Genomic DNA, 22586 nt, shown 5'->3' with positions numbered 1-22586 from the left:
GTGTGTGTGTGTGTGTGTGTGTGTGTGTGTGTGTGTGTGTGTGTGTGTGTGTGTGTGTGTGTGTGATTTCTTGGTCCCACCCCAAGTTTCTGAATCTGTTGGTCTGAAATGGGACTTGAAAATTTGCATTTTTAACAAGTTCTCAGGTGCTATTGTTGAGGCCTATAACCAGTGATTGAATTTGGGCTAAATCATTGAAAAAACTGTTACAGATACATGATTACATTATCACAGAACAGATTCATGAATTATGTTTAGTTTCTTTGTTATTTCCATTGCCTTTAGTAAATGTCATTACCTTTTACCTAATTTTGAGAATGAAATACCAATAAATGACAATTGTTTTTTAAATTTTATTTGGACTTCTTAGCTGACTTTCAACTTTACAAAGTTAGCTTAATGTGCTTTTTTTTTTTTTTTTTTCCTTAATCCTCTTTTAAGAACGATTGCCGCAATTCCTACCTCTGCCCTGGAAGAATTTGAAGTTGGTATACTGTCTCTAAATTATCATGCTCTTGATTCATACATCTAATTGCCTTCCTGCTTCCCTAAGCTGGCATCACTCAAGACTCATTTGAAAGCCTTTCTAAGTCACAGCATGGCTAAAGTGTTGATTCTTGTCTGTCATAATATTACAGTAGAATACCTCACGCTAATACATCATAGAACTTAGTTGACATTCATTCAGCAAACTTTATTGGGTTCCATACTGACACCTCACACCAAAGCAGGGTACAAACAATATGCTGACAGGCTTGCTGACCAGGAATGCAGCTTAGGTGGTGGGAGAGAAGTTTCATTACAGTTAGATCTGTACTACAGAGTTAATGCAAAGTGTTCTAGAAGCACAAAGAGAAGGGATGGCAGTTTGGGGAAAGCCTGGCAATTTGGGCTCTATATATTGACTAGAATTTTCAAAAAATTTTTTGAATTTCTGTAACATTTAATATTGTCTGCTTTTATACAGTTCACATTCCAGTTACTCAATTGGAATAATACTATTGAATTATACTTCAGTCTCAAGGCGAGGTGGTAGAGAAGCAAGAACCTGTGTGTGTTTTGGGTTTGAAAAAGCAGCTCACATATTGTGTATTCCTTCCTCTCCTACAATAAAGATAGTAGGGTGTGTAGTTAAATGTGCTGGACCCTTATGGTTTGATTCTTGACTTTGTCATATTCTAGATATGTGACTTTGGGCAAGAAAGCTCTCTGGACCTCAGTTTCCTCATCTGTAGTGGGGCGAAATGATTATTTGAGTTATTGTGATATTGAGTTAGTTAATATGTGTAAAATGCTTTAAATTTACTTGTTTCAAGTAAATCGTTTATGCTTAATCTTAAAATTAGGTAGAATCTCATTTGATAAACGTGGTTGTGAAGACAGTGTGTGTACATTCTGCTATAAAATGTGAAGAAAATTTTAATATAAATAGCTGTATTCAATTCTCATATTAGGTCCCATGAGAAATGTAAAAATCGTAATTAATAGAACTGAAGATTCTTTAAAGATCATGTAGCTCAACCTCCTGATTTTACAGATGTGGAAACTGAAAACCAGAGAAATCATGGCCTGCTCAAGGTTGCTCAGTGTATGATGGAAGTGGCTGTGGGAACCATGGTCCCTGGCTCTTGTCTGGGGCTCTTTCAGAGCCTTGTGCAGCTTCTCTGAGGTGGCAGTGCCCTGAAAAAATGAGTTTAATTGGAGAGCCAAGACCAAAACAGATGAAAACATGAGCAGGAAGAAGTCATTGTGTAATGAAATGCCGGACAGTGTGGCGTAGGCTCTAAGAACGTAATGTCTCACTTCACCAGCTGCTCTCCGGAAGCAGAGAAACACACTTTAGTAGTTGCTTGAGTCACAGAAGGTTGCTAGATTGAGAGCATTCTTTTTTGAAAAGAATCTTAATAGTTATAAATCAAAGTCAGCCTCCCTCTTCTTTCTTCCCACTGTGTTTAGATTGTAACTGAGCTGGAGGAAGAGTCCACCTTTGCCAGGCCAGCCAGTACTCTTGTATCTTCACTCTGCATCAGTGGGGGGGAAGCCTCCCTGATGGGCTGACTCCCCACAGACATGCTCTGACATGGCCAGGGTCAGTGTGAAGGCTGCAGCACCCTTGCCCACTCGTATGTGTGAACACAGGGCGGGGGCGGGCTAGGTGCTAGAAGTGTGATTGATCGATGGGGGGCGCGTTTGTTATTTGTCTACACTGATATTTCCACTTTTAGAGGGCAGGGGTGCTACTGTCTGGGATGGAGGTGGCATGCATCCATACACATTGTCTTAGTAACTGTGCCTGAATCCACTGCCTCTAAAAGTTTTACAAAATAAGTGCCCTAGAACATTCCAGTGGTATAAAGGTGTGCTGGCCCACCTCTCACTACGCCCGAACGTCCCATTCCCCAGGAATGTCCTTGGGAACAGTTTGTAACCTTTCCACACCTTTCTCCTAAATATATTTAGATAGTTTGATTTAGCAAAAGGTGGTGATCAAACTATTCTTGTTTTTCATAACATTTTTTTTTCATGCTATATGTGCAGGTCTGCTTCACTGAGATTGTATCCCTCAGCCCAAAGGGAAACACATGAAATATTTTGCCGCAATTTGCGTCTTCACACTATTTTGTGCAGTCTTTGCCCAATTGGGAGATAACTATCTCATGAGTGGTGGTAGGGGATACTATTCCTGGGCCTGTCATCCATGAAGCAGCAACACATGATAGTTAAGAGAATGGACTCTGGAGTGTGGGATGGGAAATATCCCCTGGCTCTGCCACTTGCCAGCTGCGTGACCTTGGGCAAATTATCTAACCTTTCTGTGCCTCAGTTACCTTATCTCTGAAAAGGAAATGATGTGATAACATGTAGGGTTGTTGTGAAGGTTGCCTTCATGAAGTATGTAAAGCATTTAGAACAGCACCTGGCACCTGTTTGTTAGATCAGCCCCCTAGGTATTCTGTACTTAGTTTTTCACCCCTTACCCCATTAAATACCTATAACCACCCTACAGAGTAGATAGTATCACCCTGTTTTCCAGGTGAGGAAACCAGCTCGGAGAGGATATGACCAGCTTGGTCAGGATACGACCTGTCCGACCCAGGCCTGTGAGGCTCACATGGTTTGCACTGTGCTCCCCAACTGTAAATGCTCCTCAGAGCCGCAAACTCAGCAAGGGGGCAGATGATTAAAGGGATACCAGATTTTCAGTTTCAGCCATTCAGATATATATTAAAATTTAATTTATGAAGAAGAATTTATTTCTGTGGAAAAAAATCTGTACTATTATGCCACTCAGATGAAATCATTTGGATTTTAAATTTGTAAAATGTAGGTTCTAAGAGGTTGAGTTTAGTATTTATCTGTACTGATATGCATAGACGAATGGTTTTGTATTAGATGGCAGAGGTATTTGTAATGGAATTGAAAGCTATAGTCTCCTTCGGAACAAAATTATAGTAGAAGGTGGTAATTTTTTAAGTAATCATAATGTATTTGGTTTTTGAGAATAATAGCATCTATTAAAGTATGCAGATAACTAAATTCTTAAGTTTTATGACTGAATTTGTAAGGGCTAATGTTTAAAGACTAAGTTTTAACAATTTTATTTTCTTAACCCAACAGTTGGGTAACTCTAACTTTGTGAGAGTTTAGCAAAGACTTTAGTTGGTTATTCGTGAAAAATCCTGTGTAATATTTAGAAGTCCAGATGGTATCATGTTACTACCTTCCTGTATATTGAAAAAGCTATTATTTTCTGATACTTGATTGAAGTTTGTTTTAGAATTCTGATTAGATAGGCAGTTGTGCCTTCTCAAGTTTGAACTTCAAGTGAACTTGAAAAGAACACTTAAAATAGTGTACTGTATGAAGGAAATCTTGTAATCAAGACATCACTTACGTTTCTGCCAAGCTCTCTTTCCGTGGGTAGAAGTGTTAGGAGAGATTTGGGGGATGATGAAGAGTAGTACTTTTCTCTGAAGGACTCACATCTTGTGCATCTCTTCCATTGCTGTTTCATTTATCCACTTTTGCTTGCTGGAATGAACGTGCTAATTTATCATCAGTTATTTACTTGGTTATTTGTTGATTATTCTATTAAGATGCGTGGTGGATATAGAAATGGAGAATGTGACTAAAGAGTCTAACTAGGAAAGATGAAATAAACTAAGGAGGACCTAGAGAATAGAGTTTAATGGCCTGTGTGGAGGGGATGATGATGGGTGAGCTGTGCTTTGAAGAAGCGTTAGTTTAGGGGCAGGTGAAAGAAGAAAGCACCTGTGGAGCACACAGGCTAGAGTGAGTGTGCCGTATGTGGGACTCAGTTCATTTTATAAACATCTGCTGAGCGCCTGCTGTGTTTCAGGGACTGTTGAATACAAAGATGAATACATTCCCCACCCTGCAGAAGTTCACAAACTAGTTTGGGAGACATCCAGCTATAATAATATGGAGGGAGTTGTTGTTAATACTGCATGATATCATTGTCATATACCTGATGGGTGGCTTTTGTAGTGCATGGTATCACTTTAGTTATGTTTCAGCAAGAAACATGTAATTATGGAAGAGACTCAGAAATGTAATATATATATATATATGTAAAGATATATAAAAACTTATGTTATCTATTGCTGCATAACAAATTACTCCAGAGTTTAGCAGCTTAAAACAACTGGCCTTTATCTCCCAATTTTTGTCCATTGGGAATCTGGGTGCCACTTTGCTGGGTACCTGTGGCTCAGTGTCTCTCACTAGGCTGCCTGTAGGTGTTGACCAAGACTGCAGGCATCTCAAGGCTTGACTGGGGAGGATCTTCTTCCAGACTCACTCGCCTGGCTCCTGGCCGGCCTCAGGTCCTCGCTGGCTGCTGGCTGGAGACATTGGTTCCTTGCCACATCAGCCTTTCATGGGGCTGCTCACAACACGACAGCTGTGACAACTTGCTTTCCCTGGAAAGCGGGATCTACGATACAGCGAATGAGAAATGACCCCAAATGGAAGGCATGCCCTTTTTATAACCTAATTTGGAAGTGAAATCCAGTCCCTTCTGCTTTATTCTGTTTGTTAAGAAGCTAGTCATGAAATGCAGCCCACACTCAAGGAGCAGAATAACCTAAAGGTGTGTACAGGAATAACTGGGGGCCATCTTAAAGGCTGTCTGCCCCCAAATTTTATAAGCGGTTAATATATATTGAGCAACCCTGAATCTTTGGGGTAGAAGGAAGAAGAAGAACTAGGCAAGGAACTTTTCTGTTGGAAAAAAACATGTATAATTAACCTGAATCACAAATGTTCTTGCTAAAGATCCGTAAACTTAGTTTTGATGTTGTCTTAATATTTATTCTAGGAATAAATGGTAAAATGAGTTAATTCCACCCTCATTAAACTTTCTGTGGAAGTGATCTCATTTCTGGGAGTTGTTTTTATGCCTTTTTAAAGCAAAGTCATAAATGAGAAAAAAGCTATTGTTTGTGGCATAGCAGAGAAGTTTACAAGTGTACCTCAATTTAAGTAGTAGGTAAGGTCCCTTAAGAATTGTGTGTTCTTAGTGGAATCATTTAGAATGAATTGTAGGACCTCAGTCTTTTAAAGAACCTTGATGGAAATCTTTTATTATATTCTACTTTTAACATAGCTAGATTAATTGATTGTGTGTACGGTGTTGAAAGGTTGAATGGTAGAGAGAAAAGAAGCACAGTTTTGAAGACTGCGATTTGTGTCCAGGCTTCACAACCAATTAGAAGTGTGACCTCAGGCAATCCTGTTGACTTCCCTGAGCTCAAGTTTACTGTCTGTAATATAGATAAATACATATGAAAGAAAATACTTTGACATGAAGAGTGATAGATTTTTTTTTTTGAAACTTACTAAAATCTTCATTTTCTTTCAGAAACAGTATAATTATGTTCAAATGTCACACTGCTTCCCAATTTTGTCAGGATCCTAACCTAGAAAATGCTACTCCGTAATTCTTAAGTTCAGCATAATCATTTTACTCAGAAAAGACGAGAGTACCCTTGCTTGTTTTACACTCAAGTATGTGACGTTGTACTTGGGGCCTATAGCAACATAGAGGCATGCCAAAGTAGTTCTTCAGAAATAGTGAGATAACATTTTTACTGAAGTAATTGCAATTTTACTGAAATTAGTACGATTTTCTGTTATGAAGATTTACTGGAATGTACTTGAGAGAAATACTTGGAACAGGGAAGTTTATTATATGCTTATATACATGTTATCCACTAGGAGGGAAAAAACTCTTTCTGATGTGTCGAATAGGAGATAAGATTCTTACTCATGGATTACTTTATAGATTTATTTCAAGATTGTTCCCCTTCAATCTTGGATGAATGAAATGACTTTTACAAGTTGTTAAATTCTTTAATCTTCAGGTTTCGCTCATGAAGTTCACTCATTATTTTGGGAATTTGGGCAGCTACTCTAATTAATGGTATAGAGAGAGAATTGGGGGTTACAGATTACTTGAACCAAAGCACAATTAACTGTTTTCCTTTCTTCTTCTGTGATGAACCTATAGTAACAGTGCTAGCATAACCAACCTTGTTTTTTACGTGACTTGTTGTGGATAATCATGTCCACTATATAATGGTTTGCTATGACATGATTAATATGTAATAATAATAATTTTTATATAAAATATGGAACTTTATTCCGTGTTCCAGCACCAAGCTTTAATGGAGTCCTCCATGGCTGCTTTTAAAGCTTTCAAGTTGAAAGGGACGTGTGATGGTATTAGATTTATGCAAAGCAGAGATACTTCTGTTATCTTTCTTATTTTGCTTTTGAAATTAATATTGACTTATTTTAATATAACGTAATAATAATTTGTAACCTTCATCAATGAAATTTTAGCTATGATTGAGCCAGAATAGAATACTTTGCTTAAATTAGTCTCTTGGTTTTGGGATGCATATTGATGAGTCTTAAGTCTCTGTTCTTGGAAAGACTGGTTGGGTAACTTTTCTTTGATCACAAGCCTCATTGTGTGTAATTTGGTGCCTCATTGAACAAAAGAGGATACATAGAAACTTTTTAAATGGTGTGAAATTATATACTCTTCCTGAGTTTTGTTTCATAGCACTTCAGAATGGAGTTTTGGTTTTCACTTTGAACATTTAACTAGACTTGAATATTTTGCAAGGTTTTTTTGTTTTTGTTTTTTACAGGACAGGGAACAACTTACTGGTGAAACCTGTAGACTCTGGAGAACTAAATTCACAGACTAAGAGTAACTGACTTAAATTACAGTTTTAAAGTATGGATATGTAGTAGACATATTGGTGTTTAATAATCTTTCTGTATGAGGAGAAAAGGCACTTAGGCACACTGTTGTATTTTCTAATGATGTCTGTCTCAGGTCTTCTAAGGATTTATGTTCAATCCTTATTAAGAGCAACAATGCATTTTGTTACAGGTTTTAGAATCCTGTCATTTATACCAAACAGATCTGTGTCTATGTGATGATGATAACAACTGATATTAATTACATGTGTCCCATATGCCAGGCAGTGTGCTAAATACTTTATATGCATTATCTCAATTAATCTTTAGGGGATAATGACAATTTACCAGTGAGGAAGCTAGGGCTTGGAGAGGTTAAGTAACTTACCCAAAGCAGAGCCGGGTTAGAATAGTTGGATTTATTGTCCCTTGGGTCCTGTTTTGCTTATAGCTAATGTCTCTGAAAACCAAAAGTAAGATCGTTTGTCTTTCTGGATGCAGATTCAACCTTCATCCTGCTCTTCCTGTTGCTGAAGGTACCCATTTAAGGTCACTGGGAAGTGCCAAGGAGTTCAAGGTGCTCTTCTCAAGGCACATGAGTAGCAAAATAGCAAAAGATCAGTGCCAAACTAGATAACCTTCTGTGTGTATGTGACATCATAATGTATTATATGACACATACAGTCATTTGCACGAGTATATATTTTATGTTGCTATGTAATCTAGGAATTATTTGTCATTTCTCTTTTGCTCTTTTGTCCTTGTTTCAATCCATCTGCAAGTCCTGAAGGTTCTATCTCCAGGACACATCCCTAATTTATCCATGTGTCTCTGCCTCCACTGTCGGAGACGTAGTGCAACACTGGTCTTCTTGCCCGAACAAGAAGTTGCAGTAGCCTCGTTTCATCAGCGCCCACTATTGCCCACCTATAATCTCACAGGGTAGATAGAGTGGCCGTAATGATCTTTTTTAAAGCCTAAAAAGAGATCACGTTGCTTTCCTGCCTAAACTGCTTTAAGAGCTTTTCATTGCAATTTAGAGAAAATCCAGCTTTATATATCTATTCTTGCTTACTGTGCTTCAGGCGTCCTGGCCACTTGTATATTTTTAATATGTACGAAGTTCTTTCCATCTTGGGTTTTTATACATGCTGTTTCCTCCACCTGGACTCCTCTGGTCATTGACCGTCTTGTAGTTGATTCCATATCATTTAATTCTCAGTTCAAATGTCAGCATCTGTATGCAGCCTTCCTTGACGGATCTAGATACCACCCCCCCCCACCCTAATACTCTCGTTACTGTGTTTTATTTTCTTTATTGTCATCACTCTGAGTGTGATGTTACTGTAATTTATTGCTTACTTCTTACCTGTTTCTTCCCTACCTGAATGTGGACTTCTTGAGAGCAGGTCTTCTCCTATGCCTAGAAAAGCGTGCCTGGCACATAGTAGCACAATTAAAATTTTATTGAATGAATGAAAAATTTCATGTCACTTTAACATTATATTGTGAATATTTCCCCACAGTCTTAAATATTCAGAAGAGAGGTGGTAAACTCTTGATCTACAGTCCAGATCTGGCCTAAAGACACATTTTATTTCGCTTATTAAACAGTAGTGGTGTTTGAGGTATAACTGCCATTCAGTCAAGTGTGCAGGCCTTAAGTGTGCAGCTTCATGAGTCGTCCTGTTGTGTGTGCCTAAGTAGCCACCTCTCAGATCAAAGCATAGGTGGTGCTCTGATCTCCCCCTTCCAGCTGTTCCCCCTTCCACTGGATAACTTGCATAGTTAGTCTTTTTAATTAGCATCTAATATTTAAAAATTGGGAGATTTCACGTAGAAATCCAGAATTTCAACATTTCTTAAAAAATGGAAAGATGTATCAGCACGGGAATTGCTTTCTCTTTTGGCCACAGTTTATTGTGGCTGGGAAGCAGCTGTCCAAAGTGTTGACATGTGTTCTCCAGTTTGCCTGCAGTCTTCACCTCTCCTCTTCCTATCCCTGACCTTGAAATCAATTTCCAGTTGCTGTTTATAATTTCATTTGAATTTTTTTTTTATGGTGGAGAAATAGTTACCACTTCCATTATCTCTGTAAAAAAAGTAGAGGCATCGGGCTTCCCTGGTGGCTCAGTGGTTGAGAGTCCGCCTGCCGATGCAGGGCACACGGGTTCGTGCCCCGGTCCGGGAAGGTCCCACATGCCGCGGAGCGGCTGGGCCCGTGAGCCATGGCCGCTGAGCCTGCGCGTCCGGAGCCTGTGCTCCACAATGGGAGAGGCCACAGCGGGGGGAGGCCCGCGTACCGGAAAAAAAAAAAAAAAAGTAGAGGCATCAATGATAGACTAAAACGGTTATGTGTTTCTTAGTCTACTTTATTCATATGCATTTCTTAACTGTTGTGTATTTGTTAGCCACCCTAACTCTACATGGCTGTGTTTAAAGGTTACACGGTATTCGAGCGTATAAATGTATTATTTATGTAACCAGTCTCCTACTGTGGAACATATATGTTATTTCTGGGGTTTTTGTTTTGGTATTGTAAAGAACAATATGTAGGTGAATCTTTGTGAAAATTGTTATTTTATTAGGATAAATTTTTAAAAGTGGAATTCCTGGATCAAAATATATTTTCATTATTAAGACTTTTGATACATATTGCCAGATTGCTTGGTAGTAGTATAAATTGATCTAATTTTTCTGGAGAGCAGTGTATGGGAGTATTCATTTCACTACGTCTATGCCAACACTAGGAATTGTAATTAAAAGTTTTGTTAATATAGTTAGTAAAAATAACAAAAAATGGGAATGCTGGCCAAGAAATTTTTCATCTTTTCATCTACGTAAGTAGGAATTGTACTTTAAAGGGTATAGTTTGGAAATATTTATTACTTAGTACAATTCTGTACCTTATATTGTGAGTCAGATCGTGTACCATGTACTTTGTGTATGAAGTAATGCGAATACCTTAGTATAACTCGAGAAGCCATTTACCTTGATTCTTTTGCACACACACACACACACAATTATTATTATTAAGCTCTACCATGTTCTGTATGAGAGTACAGGAGAGTAAATAATGCAGAATCCATCTGTTTTGAAGTACATACAACTAATTCTTACACATTGGCTTTATATTTGCTTTCATATTTTTAATTAGATGCTGTTATTCTGATTTGTTTTCTAAGGAGATGCCTACATAAAGAGTGACAGCGGCTGGGCTGAATGTTTCACTGCTGAACTGGTTCCTCAGGTATCCTGGCTCTGGCGATTGCTATGGGAGATTGGATGACTGTTACAGATCCAGGTCTGTCTTCAGGTAACTGAGTTCAGAATAGTTGTAAGCAAAAGCAGTAATTATAAAGATTAATTTTCAATGACGTTGTAATTACCAAAAATATTGAAGATGTAATTAGAGAGGGACATAAATAGTTGTAAAATATATAATTTTCATCTTCAGTAAAATTATCACAGAGAGCTAAGTATTGTGCCTAATCAGGGGTTAAGTGCTTTGGCTGAATAGTTGATTACTTGAGGAAGAGACTTTTCTGCATTTGAAATAAATTCATTGGCTATTTCAGTACATTTCTCTGATTTATTCCTTTAATCACATAAACTTTGAGTGCATAGACAAGTGGGTTTTATCTATCAGTTTTATAAATCTATTGTAAATTAAGATAGTATATTGTAGCTTAACATGCCTTTTCTAGGAGCACCACTTTATTAGTTGTATCTTTTTGGAAAAAATTATATAGTTTTCATACAAAAAACCAGCTTTGTCCTAATTTGAGAAAACTTAAAAATATTTCTATAATTCAAAATCTTTGGTAATGGAGATTATGTTGTTAGCTTTGCATGCATTTTTACAAATTATTTACATAAATGCCTTTTACTGATTCTTTCAGAAAGCAAATATATCTCTCAATATACCTCAGAAACAAAGATGTCTCCATCAAGTTTATACTCACAGCAAGTGCTATGCTCTTCAATACCTTTATCAAAAAATGTGCACAGTTTTTTTAGTGCCTTCTGCACAGAAGAGAATATTGAACAAAGTATTTCATATCTTGATCAGGTAACATGTTTTGTTTTTGTAAGAAGCAATAAATAACATAATCATGTTATATAATAGAACATATCAAAGGTATGAGAAAAACTTGTCAAGCACAAGTATGTTACATATTGGCCCGGGACTTATATTAGATTTGCAGAGAACCTTGGTGACCATCTAGTCTAGATACACAAGGTAAACGTTTTTGTCTGGATCAGGTTGGATCCCCCATCACCCCAGGGTCTCCTCCACGGGGAGTCTTACCCTTATTTTACTGATGTAGAAACCTAAGTGCCTTCTCCAGATCACAGGTGATTGTAGAGCAGAGGCTAAAAGAGCACAGTTCTCTTAATTCTTTGTCCTTTGGCATAGGTGCTACTTTCTTAACTATCTCAGGATAGTTTTCTTTCTCAGAAAAGATTTCTGTCTTTTGTTTATTTATTAAGTTGTCCGGTAACCAACTTTTAGGAAAACATTTTCTCCTACTAGGAATTGACTACTTTCGGTTTTCCTTCATTATATGAAGAATCCAAAGGTAAAGAGACAAAGAGAGAATTAAATATAGTTGCTGTTTTAAATTGTATGAATGAGCTACTTGTACTTCAGCGGAAGAACCTTCTAGCTCAGGAAAATGTGGAAACACAGAATCTGAAACTGGGAAGCGATATGGACCATCTGCAGAACTGCTATGCAAAACTTAAGGTAGAAATTACATCTCAATCTGTATTTCAGTGCCATTGTTATGTAGTTTGAAACTATAAATTTTCATTGGATTTATTTAGCAAACACATTTTAGGGATTTTTTTTTTTTAAGTTTTAGGATTCTTTTAAACTGGAAAGTAAAACTGAATATAATTTGTACAAATCAGTTGTGCTGCTTCCTAGTACTATCTATATCGAAGGCGATGATTTTACGAACTGTTTAGTGTCTTGCTGAAACTGTAGAAAGTTAGATTAGGAAGTTTTATATCTGAGGAAAATAAAATAAGGATTCTCCCACCCTATCCAGTCTTGCTTAATAAAGTAGATGCTTAACTTAAAATAGTCTTATTGTGAGAGATTGCATCAATTTGATTGCATCAAATTTCAAGAATATTCTTGAGAGCATCTGTGCCCTCTAGGAAAAATCTTGAGTTTACTGCTTGTAAGGCAGAACTGGCGTCATGCTGTAGTCCCACCCTTTTTGACCTGAAGTGTTCTACTTTGCTTGGTCACCTGTCTTCTTCATACTTAGCTCCAAATCATTTTTGGCTCTTTCTCAGAGTGTGCCGTAGAAGTGTTAAAAAGTATTAAAAAAGAAATTATGAAAATGTTCAGTGGCAACATCACTGGAATAGGTAAAGAGTCTTTCAAGGGATCCACTTTGAAGGTCTTTTGTATATACATTAAAAATCGGTATTTAAATAAAATTTGATATTCAAATTTAGGTACATTTTGTAACACTGTAGTATCAAGCTTTATAGTAATTGTTTTAAATAAACATTTTGTGTGATGCTAAACTTCAATTTTAGGTAACAAACCATAGTTTATGTAACTTGTTTTTACTAATCTTAAGGATTCAGTTGCTCTGAATCCTATGTTAATTTTAGTCAAAATTGCATATGAATGTTTTAGGAGCAGCTGGAAACCTCCAGGAGAGAAATGATTGGTCTTCAGGAAAGAGACAGACAGTTACAATGCAAGAACAGGAATTTGCATCAGCTACTGAAAAATGAGAAAGATGAGGTGAGTTGTCAGTTATTGCAGATAAAGTTTAAGTGAATTTTTGTTTGTTTGTTTGTTTTTGGAATTTGAGGTGACCATAATGGTCACGACTTTAAAACAAGAAAGAACCATTTGTTCACCCTGTGTCACATTGGCCTGGAGGAACTGTGTGTATAGTGTCATATCACATTTAACTGTGAGGCCAGGAGCCCTCCCCACCACCCTCTCCCCCAAGCTCATCCATTTGCCCTAGTAGGTTAGTCCAGAGCTCATGACATCCCAGTGTCCTATACCATCTGTCGTGGACTCACAAGCACTGTTAACTTTTTGTCAGACACAAGGGCGCTTTAAATGTAGATCTTTTATTCTCTGCTATACCTTTACTTATATCTGGAATGCCTCTTCTTGCACTGTCTTAAATGTCAACATTGTTCATCCAGTCAGGCAATTACTTGACTAAATGGACACTCAAGTTACTGTTTAAAAAAAGCGATTCAGATTAAAAATCTCATTTTTAGGCTGAAGACATCATAATTCTAATCTCAGTTTTGCTTTAGTGATTACTTAGTATTTGGACCTATAGAGTTAATGCATTTGAAATTATCTTTCAGTTTATTTAAGAAGAAATCATTATGTTTTTATTGCTCTGCAGTTTGATTTCTGACCACATGATAGCTATGAAACCATAACATTTTCAGTGCTGTATATGTTGCTCACTATAATTAAAGACTTTTAAGGGAGCGTATTTCTTTAAGGACCTTGTAGTGATTTAGACAGATTTGTTTTACCATATTTGATTATTTAGTAGTATATTTAGTAAGTGGGTAAGAAGTATCTTAACTAAACCACAAGGTTACTTATACTTTTCCTTGAGTTATTTCACAGAAGATTTTGACTTAATCTGTTGATGATACTTGAAATGTTTTGACTATAGTTCTTCCTCAGTGAGGATTAAGTTGAACATGATCATCTCTAGCAAAGATAAAGAATGTCGGTATAGAACTTACTTCCTTTACAGGGCTGCCTGAGAAGTCTTAGTAGATATAAACATTGACCAGTAGTGCTTGGCATATAATATGTACTCAGCAGATGTCTGAACTGGATTCTCTCTGCTGTTTGTCTCACTCTAATTTGAGAACTGTTTTTGATCAGAGAAAAATGAACCTGTTTATCTACTGCCACGTGCCATGACTAATTGGCCTTGTCACAGATTGATAAAGGATAAAGTGATTCAAGTCATTAGAAAAAGGAAGTCATTACAAATGATCAGATGAAATCTACTTGCTTCAAATGAAGCTTTAATCACATTAATACTTCCATAAGAGTTTGTGGTTTCTAAATGATCAGAATCTGTATGTAGCATGAAAGGTGTAGACGATAATTTAGAGAGTTAGCAGCTCTGGAAATTTCATAGTTAAAACATAAAAACTTTATGTGCTTCATTTAATGATATTTTAAAGAGTGATTTCCGGTGGTTACAGAGAAGGAGGAATAATCCTAGAATTCTTAAACTATTATATGAGGAGCTGAATTCTAGGACTTCTTTTTTCTATTGAATTTATAAATTTTAACTGGGTTTACCAGTCCTAAAGGGACTCACTTAATAGAAAATGCTTTTTTTAGGTGCAGAAATTACAAAGTATTATTGCAAGTCGAGCTACTCAATATAATCATGATATGAAGAGAAAAGAACGTGAATATAATAAACTAAAGGAACGTCTACATCAACTTGTTATGAACAAGAAGGATAAAAAAATAGGTAAGGAACAGCTGGCTAAGATAAAGCAAAGGGAACAAATAAGCTAGTATTACACTAAGAAATAAATGTAGAGGGGTTGAGCTCAATAATTCATGAAGTGTCCTTTTCATGCTTTATACAATTGATTTTAGATGGTATATATCCATGTAAACTAGAAATTGAGACAACTGGTTAGTTGAAAAATAGTAATTTTGCTTTGCTCCATTAGTTGCATATAAGAATTGCATATATATTTGTTAACATGACAGATGTAGGATTAATCCACAGAGAAAAGCTAAGCCAGAGGACACTCTAACCTTTCATGGCAAAGAACTGATTATATTAAAAATCAGCATGTTTCTGAGTACCAAAAGTGTGATTTTTGAGTTAACTTCATAAAATGGTTCATCAGGCCAAATCATTCATGTCAGTTTGAGTTCTTTTAAATTAGTTTAGCTGTGCATTTTTTTTTTTTTTTTTTTTGCGGTATGCGGGCCTCTCACTGTTGTGGACCTCTCCAGTTGCAGAGCACAGGCTCCGGACGCGCAGGCTCAGCGGCCATGGCTCACAGGCCCAGCCGCTCCGCAGCACGTGGGATCTTCCCAGACCGGGGCACGAACCCGTGTCCCCTGCATCGGCCACTGCGCCACCAGGGAAGCCCTAGCTGTGCATTTTTGAAGTACAGCCGACAGTGAAAGTTTTGTTTGTTAAAGTATACTTTTTTTCTATTATTCTTTTGAAACTTAATTTACAACTTATTTCATTCAAGTTTGTGCATAATCTCAAGTAAATAGTGTAGATTAAAAAGTAGAACTACACTATTCAGCCATAGAAAAGAACGAAATAATGCCATTTGCAGCAACATGAATGCAACTAGAGATTATCATACGAAGTGAAGTTAGTCAGAAGGAGAAAGACAAATACCATATGATATCACTTATATGTGGAATCTAAAATATGGCACAAATGAACCTATCTACAAAACAGAAACAGACTCACAGACATAGAGAACAGACTTATGGTTGCCATGGGGGAGGGGAGGAAGGAGGAGGGGTGGACTGGGAGTTTGGGGTTAATAGATGCAAACTATTACATTTAGAATGGATAAACAACAAGGTCCTACTGTATGGCAAAGGGAACTATATCCAGTCTCCTGGGATAAACCATAGTGGGAAAGAATATAAATAAAGAATGTATATATGTGTAACAACTGAGTCATTTAGCTGTACAGTAGAAACTAGCACAACACTGTAAATTAACTGTAATTCAATTTAAAAAAAAATAGAACTACACACACACAAAAGTAGAGCTACACAGATAAAGTTTTGCTGGCCTGCCAAGATTCAGGCAACAGGAAATATGTACATTGATTTATTGAAGAGTGGTTTCCAAGTGGGCTATAGGCTGTCATCTAACCTACATTATACATTATTCTGAACTTGGACTTGCATACAACAGCTGATGAGCAGATGTTTCAAGCTGTCACATGGTGGGCTAAGCCTGTTACCAGCAAGCAGTTCAGTGTTCACTGTGTCACTGTCATTCTGTACAGCAGCGCTGTTGCAGTTTTTTGAACATTTTATTTTAAAATTATTGAAAAATTTAAGTGTGATAATTAGCAGTTAAGACAAGGTTAGAAATCTAAGTATTCTGAGATTATACATCTTAAACTTGGACACTTATTGGTTTTTAAGATTGGTTAGCCTTGTGTTCATTCATAAAGGGAATAGCAAAATAAAAGAGCAGGATGAAATGCTAGAAGTATAAAATGTAACAGTTAGAGAAGTTTATTAAATACTTAACCCTATAGCAGAGCCCTTATATTATGGTCGTCTGGCTCTTTTCCTGGTCCAGACCCAACTGGAAGTGACAGTTCTGTAATGATTTTTATCAGCTCTAAAATTATAATAACTTATTCTCATCTTTTTTCCTTCTTATGCCAACTGCTTTCATCTCTACCTGGGGCAGAAGAGACATTAATACTGTCAGGAGCCTTGTCTCCTTTGATGATGAGGATGATGGTGGTCATGATACAGGGCATGGCAAACTTTTTCTGTAGTGATCCAAATAGTAAATATTTTGAGGTTTGTGGGTTCTGTGGTCTTTTGTCACTCTGCCACTGTAGTGCAAAAGTAGCTATAGAAAAGAGATGAACAAATGGTGTGGCTATGTTCTAATAAAACTTTATTTACAAAATCAGGCAACTGCCCACAGGCCATAGTTTACCAACCCCGATGATAAAATTAATAATGATAATTAAATGAACACTTACTAAGTGCTTACTGTGTTAAGTACTTTAACATTTCTTTCACTCTTCACAACTCTTTGATAGATACTTTCATTATTCCCACCCGATTGATGAAGAAACAGGCTTAGCAGTTAAATAAGTTGCCAGGAGCTCAGGCTTATGAGTGATGGAACTGGAACTTAAAATCTGGGCTGTTTGATCCTAAATCCTAATTTGTATACCAGGTTGACTTACGTCCCTAATGCATATAGACCATTAGGGTTTTAAACACTTAAACTTGTATGGTAAGAATTGGTTTTGTTCTGTGTGTTCATGTTTGTAGCTATGGAAGTTTTAAATTACGTGGGGAGAGCTGACGGAAAAAGAGGCTCCTGGAGGACGGGTAAAACTGAAGCCAGGTAAGGCACGAATGAAACTGACACATTTAATCAGACTTCCCTTTCTATACTGCATTTTCATACTGACAGTTTCTTTCTCAGGAACGAAGATGAAATGTATAAAATTCTCTTGAATGATTATGAATATCGTCAGAAACAAATCCTAATGGAAAATGCTGAACTTAAGAAGGTTCTTCAGCAAATGAAAAAGGAAATGATTTCTCTTCTTTCTCCCCAAAAGCAGAAATCTAGAGAAAGAGCAGATGATAGTACAGGAACTGTAAGTGGCTCTTTCCTCTCTAATACAGTCTTCAGATCGCTGATTAGAACAATTAAAACAGTAGATAGGTATTCTCAGTGGGGACGCTGTTGATATTTTGCGCAGGACACTCACTGCTGTGCCACCCCCAGTCACTCTGACAACCAAAAAAATGTCCCTGTAAGTTTCCAGACATGCCCTAGGAAATGATGGAGGTGATTTTCTGGGGACTTAATCTGTGCCAAGCACCATGAAAAGCACATTATAAGCATTGTCTCATTTTAGTCTTATAATAATTCATGCTTTGGGTACTATGATTATCCCTATTTTATAGGTGAGGAAATTGAGGCACAAAAGCTATCTCAGTATCACGTATGACAGAACTAGGATTTGAATCCAAGTCTGTCTCACTCCAGAGCTCATGCTTTTAACCACTGTGCCAAATATCCTTTAAGTAGCTTAAATGTTGAGTAACTTTAGCAGGCTCTACTTTTCAGAGAGTGAAACTTTTATTAACTTTGGGAACCAAAGAATCACTTAGTCCATAAATTTATTGAATGTTCATTATGTGTTCTAGTCCCTGGAGAGAAAAAGCTGAGAAGATTTTGACTGTTTCCTTTGCCTTAGTTCAGGCTGCTAAAGCAAAGTACCATAGACTGGTTGGCTTATAAACAAACAAAAATTTATTTCTCGCAATTCTGGAGGCTGGAAATCTAAAATCAGGATGCCAGCAGGGTTGGTGTCTGTGAGGGTCCTTTTCATGGTTGGATTGCTGACTTCTTTCATCCTCACATGGTGGGAAAAGGTGAGAGAGCTCACTGGGGCCCCACTTATGAGGGCTCCACCCTCATGACCTAATCACTCCCCTAAGATCACCCACCTCCGAATGCCATCAGACCATTGCATCCCACAGGAACCTTTTTTGAGAGAGACAGGCATATAGAGAAGTAATTATTATACACATTAACAGCTATAATAGGGTGGTACAGTGTGTAAAATAAAAAACAATTATGGCAATCAAGAAAGGCATCACAGAGGAAGTCACATTTGAATTGGCCCTTAGTAGGTGTTTTTTGAGGTAGAAAGCCTGGGGAAATCATTTGATGAGGGCATAACATGTAGAGGTCAGAAAAAAGTCACATAATGGTGAAAATGTTTTTAAACTTAGTTCTTTACATATAAATTTAAATTCTGGATTCAAGCAAGTTCACATTAGTAACTAAAACCTGAAAATAACAATGTTGATGAAGAGTAGTAATTACCAGTAAGTCACCAAACATGTTTTATTAACCTATATTTGAGGATTATTTTGTGGTTTCACAAATCAGTCCAACTGATAAGCTCATCTCCTGCCCTTTTTTTTCTTCTTTAAAAAAAGAACCTGAATGTTCTTTTTAGACTCTCCAATTTGGGGTCTGCTTGACATATATTCAGTTAACTAACCTTTTCTCTCAAAGTCTATCACTTTGGGTCAGTTCTTAATACTCACTAATACCTTGCCAGGGTTAGCATAGTTTCTGTAACTCCTGTGGTTTCTTCAGTTTTGGACCCAACCTTTACTAATGTCTCATTACCAGCTTTTAGTCAGCAAAAGTAGGTAGTATATCAAGGAGATCTTTTTCAGATGATAGTATCCTGTATAATTTCTCATAATTCAAATGTTGAAGTTTGGAGAAACAATAATATCTTAAGTGTAATTTCTGTTTTTCAAAAGATCCTTTTTTTCTAGATACGTTATCTCTTAAAATTTAAGTAATTCACCCATTCCTTACTTGTAAGAAAAGATTTTGGTCCATTATAGCAAGAAGGGTAAGACATAACCTTGGAATGCCTAGGTAGCATCCAAATTTTCATTTATTATTTTGCTTAATTGTAGCCAAAATATATACCCAAAATTCAAGTTAAATGCATTTTTAATTTTTTTGTGGTTTTAGAGTTTCACTCAATCTGGCAATTATTAATGTGCAGCAGTTAATTTTAATAATGAATTTGTAGTATTCTGGTATGCCTTGAAATGTATAGCAGAGAAGCTGTAGCTCCTTGGAAGAATTACTGCCAGGTAGCTCCAGAGTGTTGATTGGCAAGAACCAGAGTCACAATGAGCCACACCCTGGGTTTTTCCCCACCTACGCCCCCTGGGAGACCTAGACCTCTACCAACCCATTGCTGACCTCAGACTATTGATACAGTTCTTCAGAGTCAGTCACTCCCTCACTCCTGCTGCATCTATCAGTACATGTGGGAACAGTCTAATCAGCCCTTCTTTCTTTTCATTGTCTCTTCTTTTTTTTTCCCCAGCAAGATATATTGTTCAAATTAGTTAAGTATATGTATCTACTATCCTGGATGTTAATAACAAATTAGGACCATTTTATGTAGATGCGGGTTATTATGACTTGTATACATTTAGTGTTGCTTCCCTATGTTTTTTATCCTGCTTTTCACTTCATTTGATCATATCAGTAAAGGTTGCTACATTTTCCTGTGATTTAATCTGAAAATGCATGTAAATAAAGTACAGAGAAAAATATCTCCAGTGTTATTAAAAAAATTATATGAGAAAAATAGGATTAACAGTTGCTTTTACTTTGGAGATTATTTCACAGGTTTATTTGTCAGAGCAACCAAAAATTGGAGGCAAGTTGGACTGGAGCTGTGTGACATCAGGAAAGTTAGTCTGCTTCTCTAAGTTTCAGTTTCCCCACGTGGTAACATGATTTGAGGACTAATTAACATGTGAAAGCACCTAATAGCATGAGGCAGGTTCCTCTTCCTCACACAGTTCCATGACTTTTGTCACTAACTATGTTGGGCTTCAAATTCAGCTTTGAAGAGACCTGAGTTGGGGAATTTCTATCTTCAGTATTAATTGCTTTTTCTCAAGACATTTATGTTAAGGACTGGGTCATTTATGCTTCAGATACAGCACAGAAATGATTTTGATATGTGTCTCTCACCTTCAGTCTGATGACTACTGCCTGAGTGTCTAAAGCCATTTTAAAATTCTGGTCTTTCCCTCTCATCTCTGGCCACTTGCAGGTTATCTCTGATATTGAAGAAGATGCTGGGGAACTGAGTAGAGAGAGTACGTGGGACCTTTCCTGTGAAACTGTGAGAGAGCAGCTTACCAACAGCATCAGAAAACAGTGGAGAATTTTGAAAAGTCATGTAGAAAAACTTGATAACCAAGGTAAGTACTGCCTGACTACAGATAGATTGAGCTGTGACACTCAGTAAGCCGACTTCAGTCAGTCACCTAGAAAGCCAAGTTACGGGCTCAGACTGAAGTCCTTAGCTCAGTCTGGTGGTTTGAAAAGCAAGACTCTGCCTACTTCCAGACATGCGGTTTGAACCTCACTGAGAAAAAGTGCTTTGCTGTCTGCTCTGAGTGCAGAAGACAATTGAGTAAAGTGAACTGAGTCTCTTACTGTATCATGGAAATCAGGAAAATATTAATCATAATATAGTATAACTATGAACCTTTTGCTTATTAGTTCTAGATACTTGCCTATTCCTAGGTTGCTAATAATTCATTTCTAAATTATTTTCAAAATAATAGACACTTGTTGCAAAGTATCAATTAGGAAGTGTTGGTTTGGCCAAAAAGTTCGTCCGGTTAAGGAATACCTTGTTCAGTAAAGTTCTTGGGTAGACATGTGGATGGACCTAGAGACTGTCATACAGAGTGAAGTAAGTGAGAAAGAGAAAAATATTGTATATTAACTCATATATGTGGAATCTAGAAAAATGGTACAGATGAACTGGCTTGCAAGGCAGAAACAGACACAGATGTAGAGAACGAACATATGGACACCAAGCAGGGAAAGCAGGGGACGGACGATGGTGGTGGGATGAATTGGGAGATTGGGATTGACTGTATACACTGATATGTATAAAATAGATAAGTAATTAAAAAAAAAAAGAAAATTCTTTAAAAAAAACAAAACAGTAGACATTGATGCAAAATATCAATTAGGAGGTATTGAGTTGGCCAGAAAGTTCGTTCAGTTAATGAATCTATTGTTCTTGGTGGAAATGAAAAAATGTCTTTTATTTTTACTTAAAAACCAAACGAACTTTTTGGCCAACCCAATATATAAAGTAGAATATTCAGGTCTCTATTCCCTATGTGTAACACCTAATAGTTTGGTGCATACCTTCCTAGACCTTTCTCTGTGTGCTCGCAAAATATTTAAGTGTATACAAACCAAAAATTGAATATTAATGTTTTTTTCCTACACTGTGCTTTTTTCACTTAACAGCCTATTATTTTAGATACCATTTCTTGTCATTATAGATAGTATAAATAGATATATGTGGATGAATATATCCTTATTTTATATTAAGATTCGCATGCTTTTAAATCAAGAAAATTAAGATTTCTGCTAAGTAAATGAAGTCTATTTAAAGAAAATTTATTCTAAATGGTCAAAAATGACAAACTCAGTGCTAATTGTCTCCAAAAGTAAAGAGCAATCAGCAAAATTATAGTGTCAGAATTACTTTACATGAGATTTTATTGATTTCAGTCATCATTGTCTATTAGTAAATAGCAAGTATTTTCGGACTTCATATTTGCTGAATTTAATAACAGCAAGATTTGTAGCACTGCACTGATCTTAGAGGAAGTGTCAAAAGAACATAGTTTATGAATGTTAATTTTTCTGTGAATATAGGTTGTACATTTTTAATTAGGACATAATCGTGAATAAATATGAATTACAGATTAAATGTTGACAATAGAGCTCTGTAAGTAAGGATATCATTTAGTCCAGAAATAGCATGAATTTATAGTTGCCATGAACTCCTTAGAGCTGCTTTGTACTTTTTAAAATTTTTTAGTGTTAAAATAATATACATTTTGTTTTATTTTATTATAGCTTATGGAATTTTTAAAGGGCAAAGGAAATACCTACCTTTTAGGAAACCTACAAGATTCCAGAAAGGGGAAAAGTTCTGCGAGCCTTGATTTTTAA

The 22586-nt window shown here is 36.7% G+C and overlaps 1 protein-coding gene across 4 annotated transcripts in view; it reads left to right on the top strand.

Annotated features, from left to right (window-relative positions):
* Positions 1 to 22586, top strand: part of SSX2IP (SSX family member 2 interacting protein) — a 40464-nt gene that overhangs the window by 7260 nt on the left and 10618 nt on the right. For 2 of the 4 annotated variants that reach the window (XM_007457225.1, XM_007457224.1), the window contains exons 2-9: positions 10422 to 10552; positions 11139 to 11308; positions 11774 to 11986; positions 12899 to 13009; positions 14612 to 14747; positions 17297 to 17372; positions 17454 to 17631; positions 20650 to 20800. In XM_007457225.1, the coding sequence (XP_007457287.1) occupies positions 10510 to 10552; positions 11139 to 11308; positions 11774 to 11986; positions 12899 to 13009; positions 14612 to 14747; positions 17297 to 17372; positions 17454 to 17631; positions 20650 to 20800 (1078 nt within the window). In that variant the 5' untranslated portion in view covers positions 10422 to 10509. The remainder of the gene's footprint in view (positions 1 to 10421; positions 10553 to 11138; positions 11309 to 11773; positions 11987 to 12898; positions 13010 to 14611; positions 14748 to 17296; positions 17373 to 17453; positions 17632 to 20649; positions 20801 to 22586) is intronic. The other 2 variants (XM_007457226.1, XM_007457227.1) reach the window with 1 other exon arrangement.

The sequence above is a fragment of the Lipotes vexillifer genome, unplaced genomic scaffold (assembly GCF_000442215.2).
Source record: "Lipotes vexillifer unplaced genomic scaffold, Lipotes_vexillifer_v1.1 scaffold250, whole genome shotgun sequence".
In the NCBI taxonomy this organism is placed as follows: Eukaryota; Metazoa; Chordata; class Mammalia; order Artiodactyla; family Lipotidae; genus Lipotes; species Lipotes vexillifer.
Note: the sequence above shows the minus strand (reverse complement) of the source record. Positions and strands in the feature narration are given on the sequence as shown.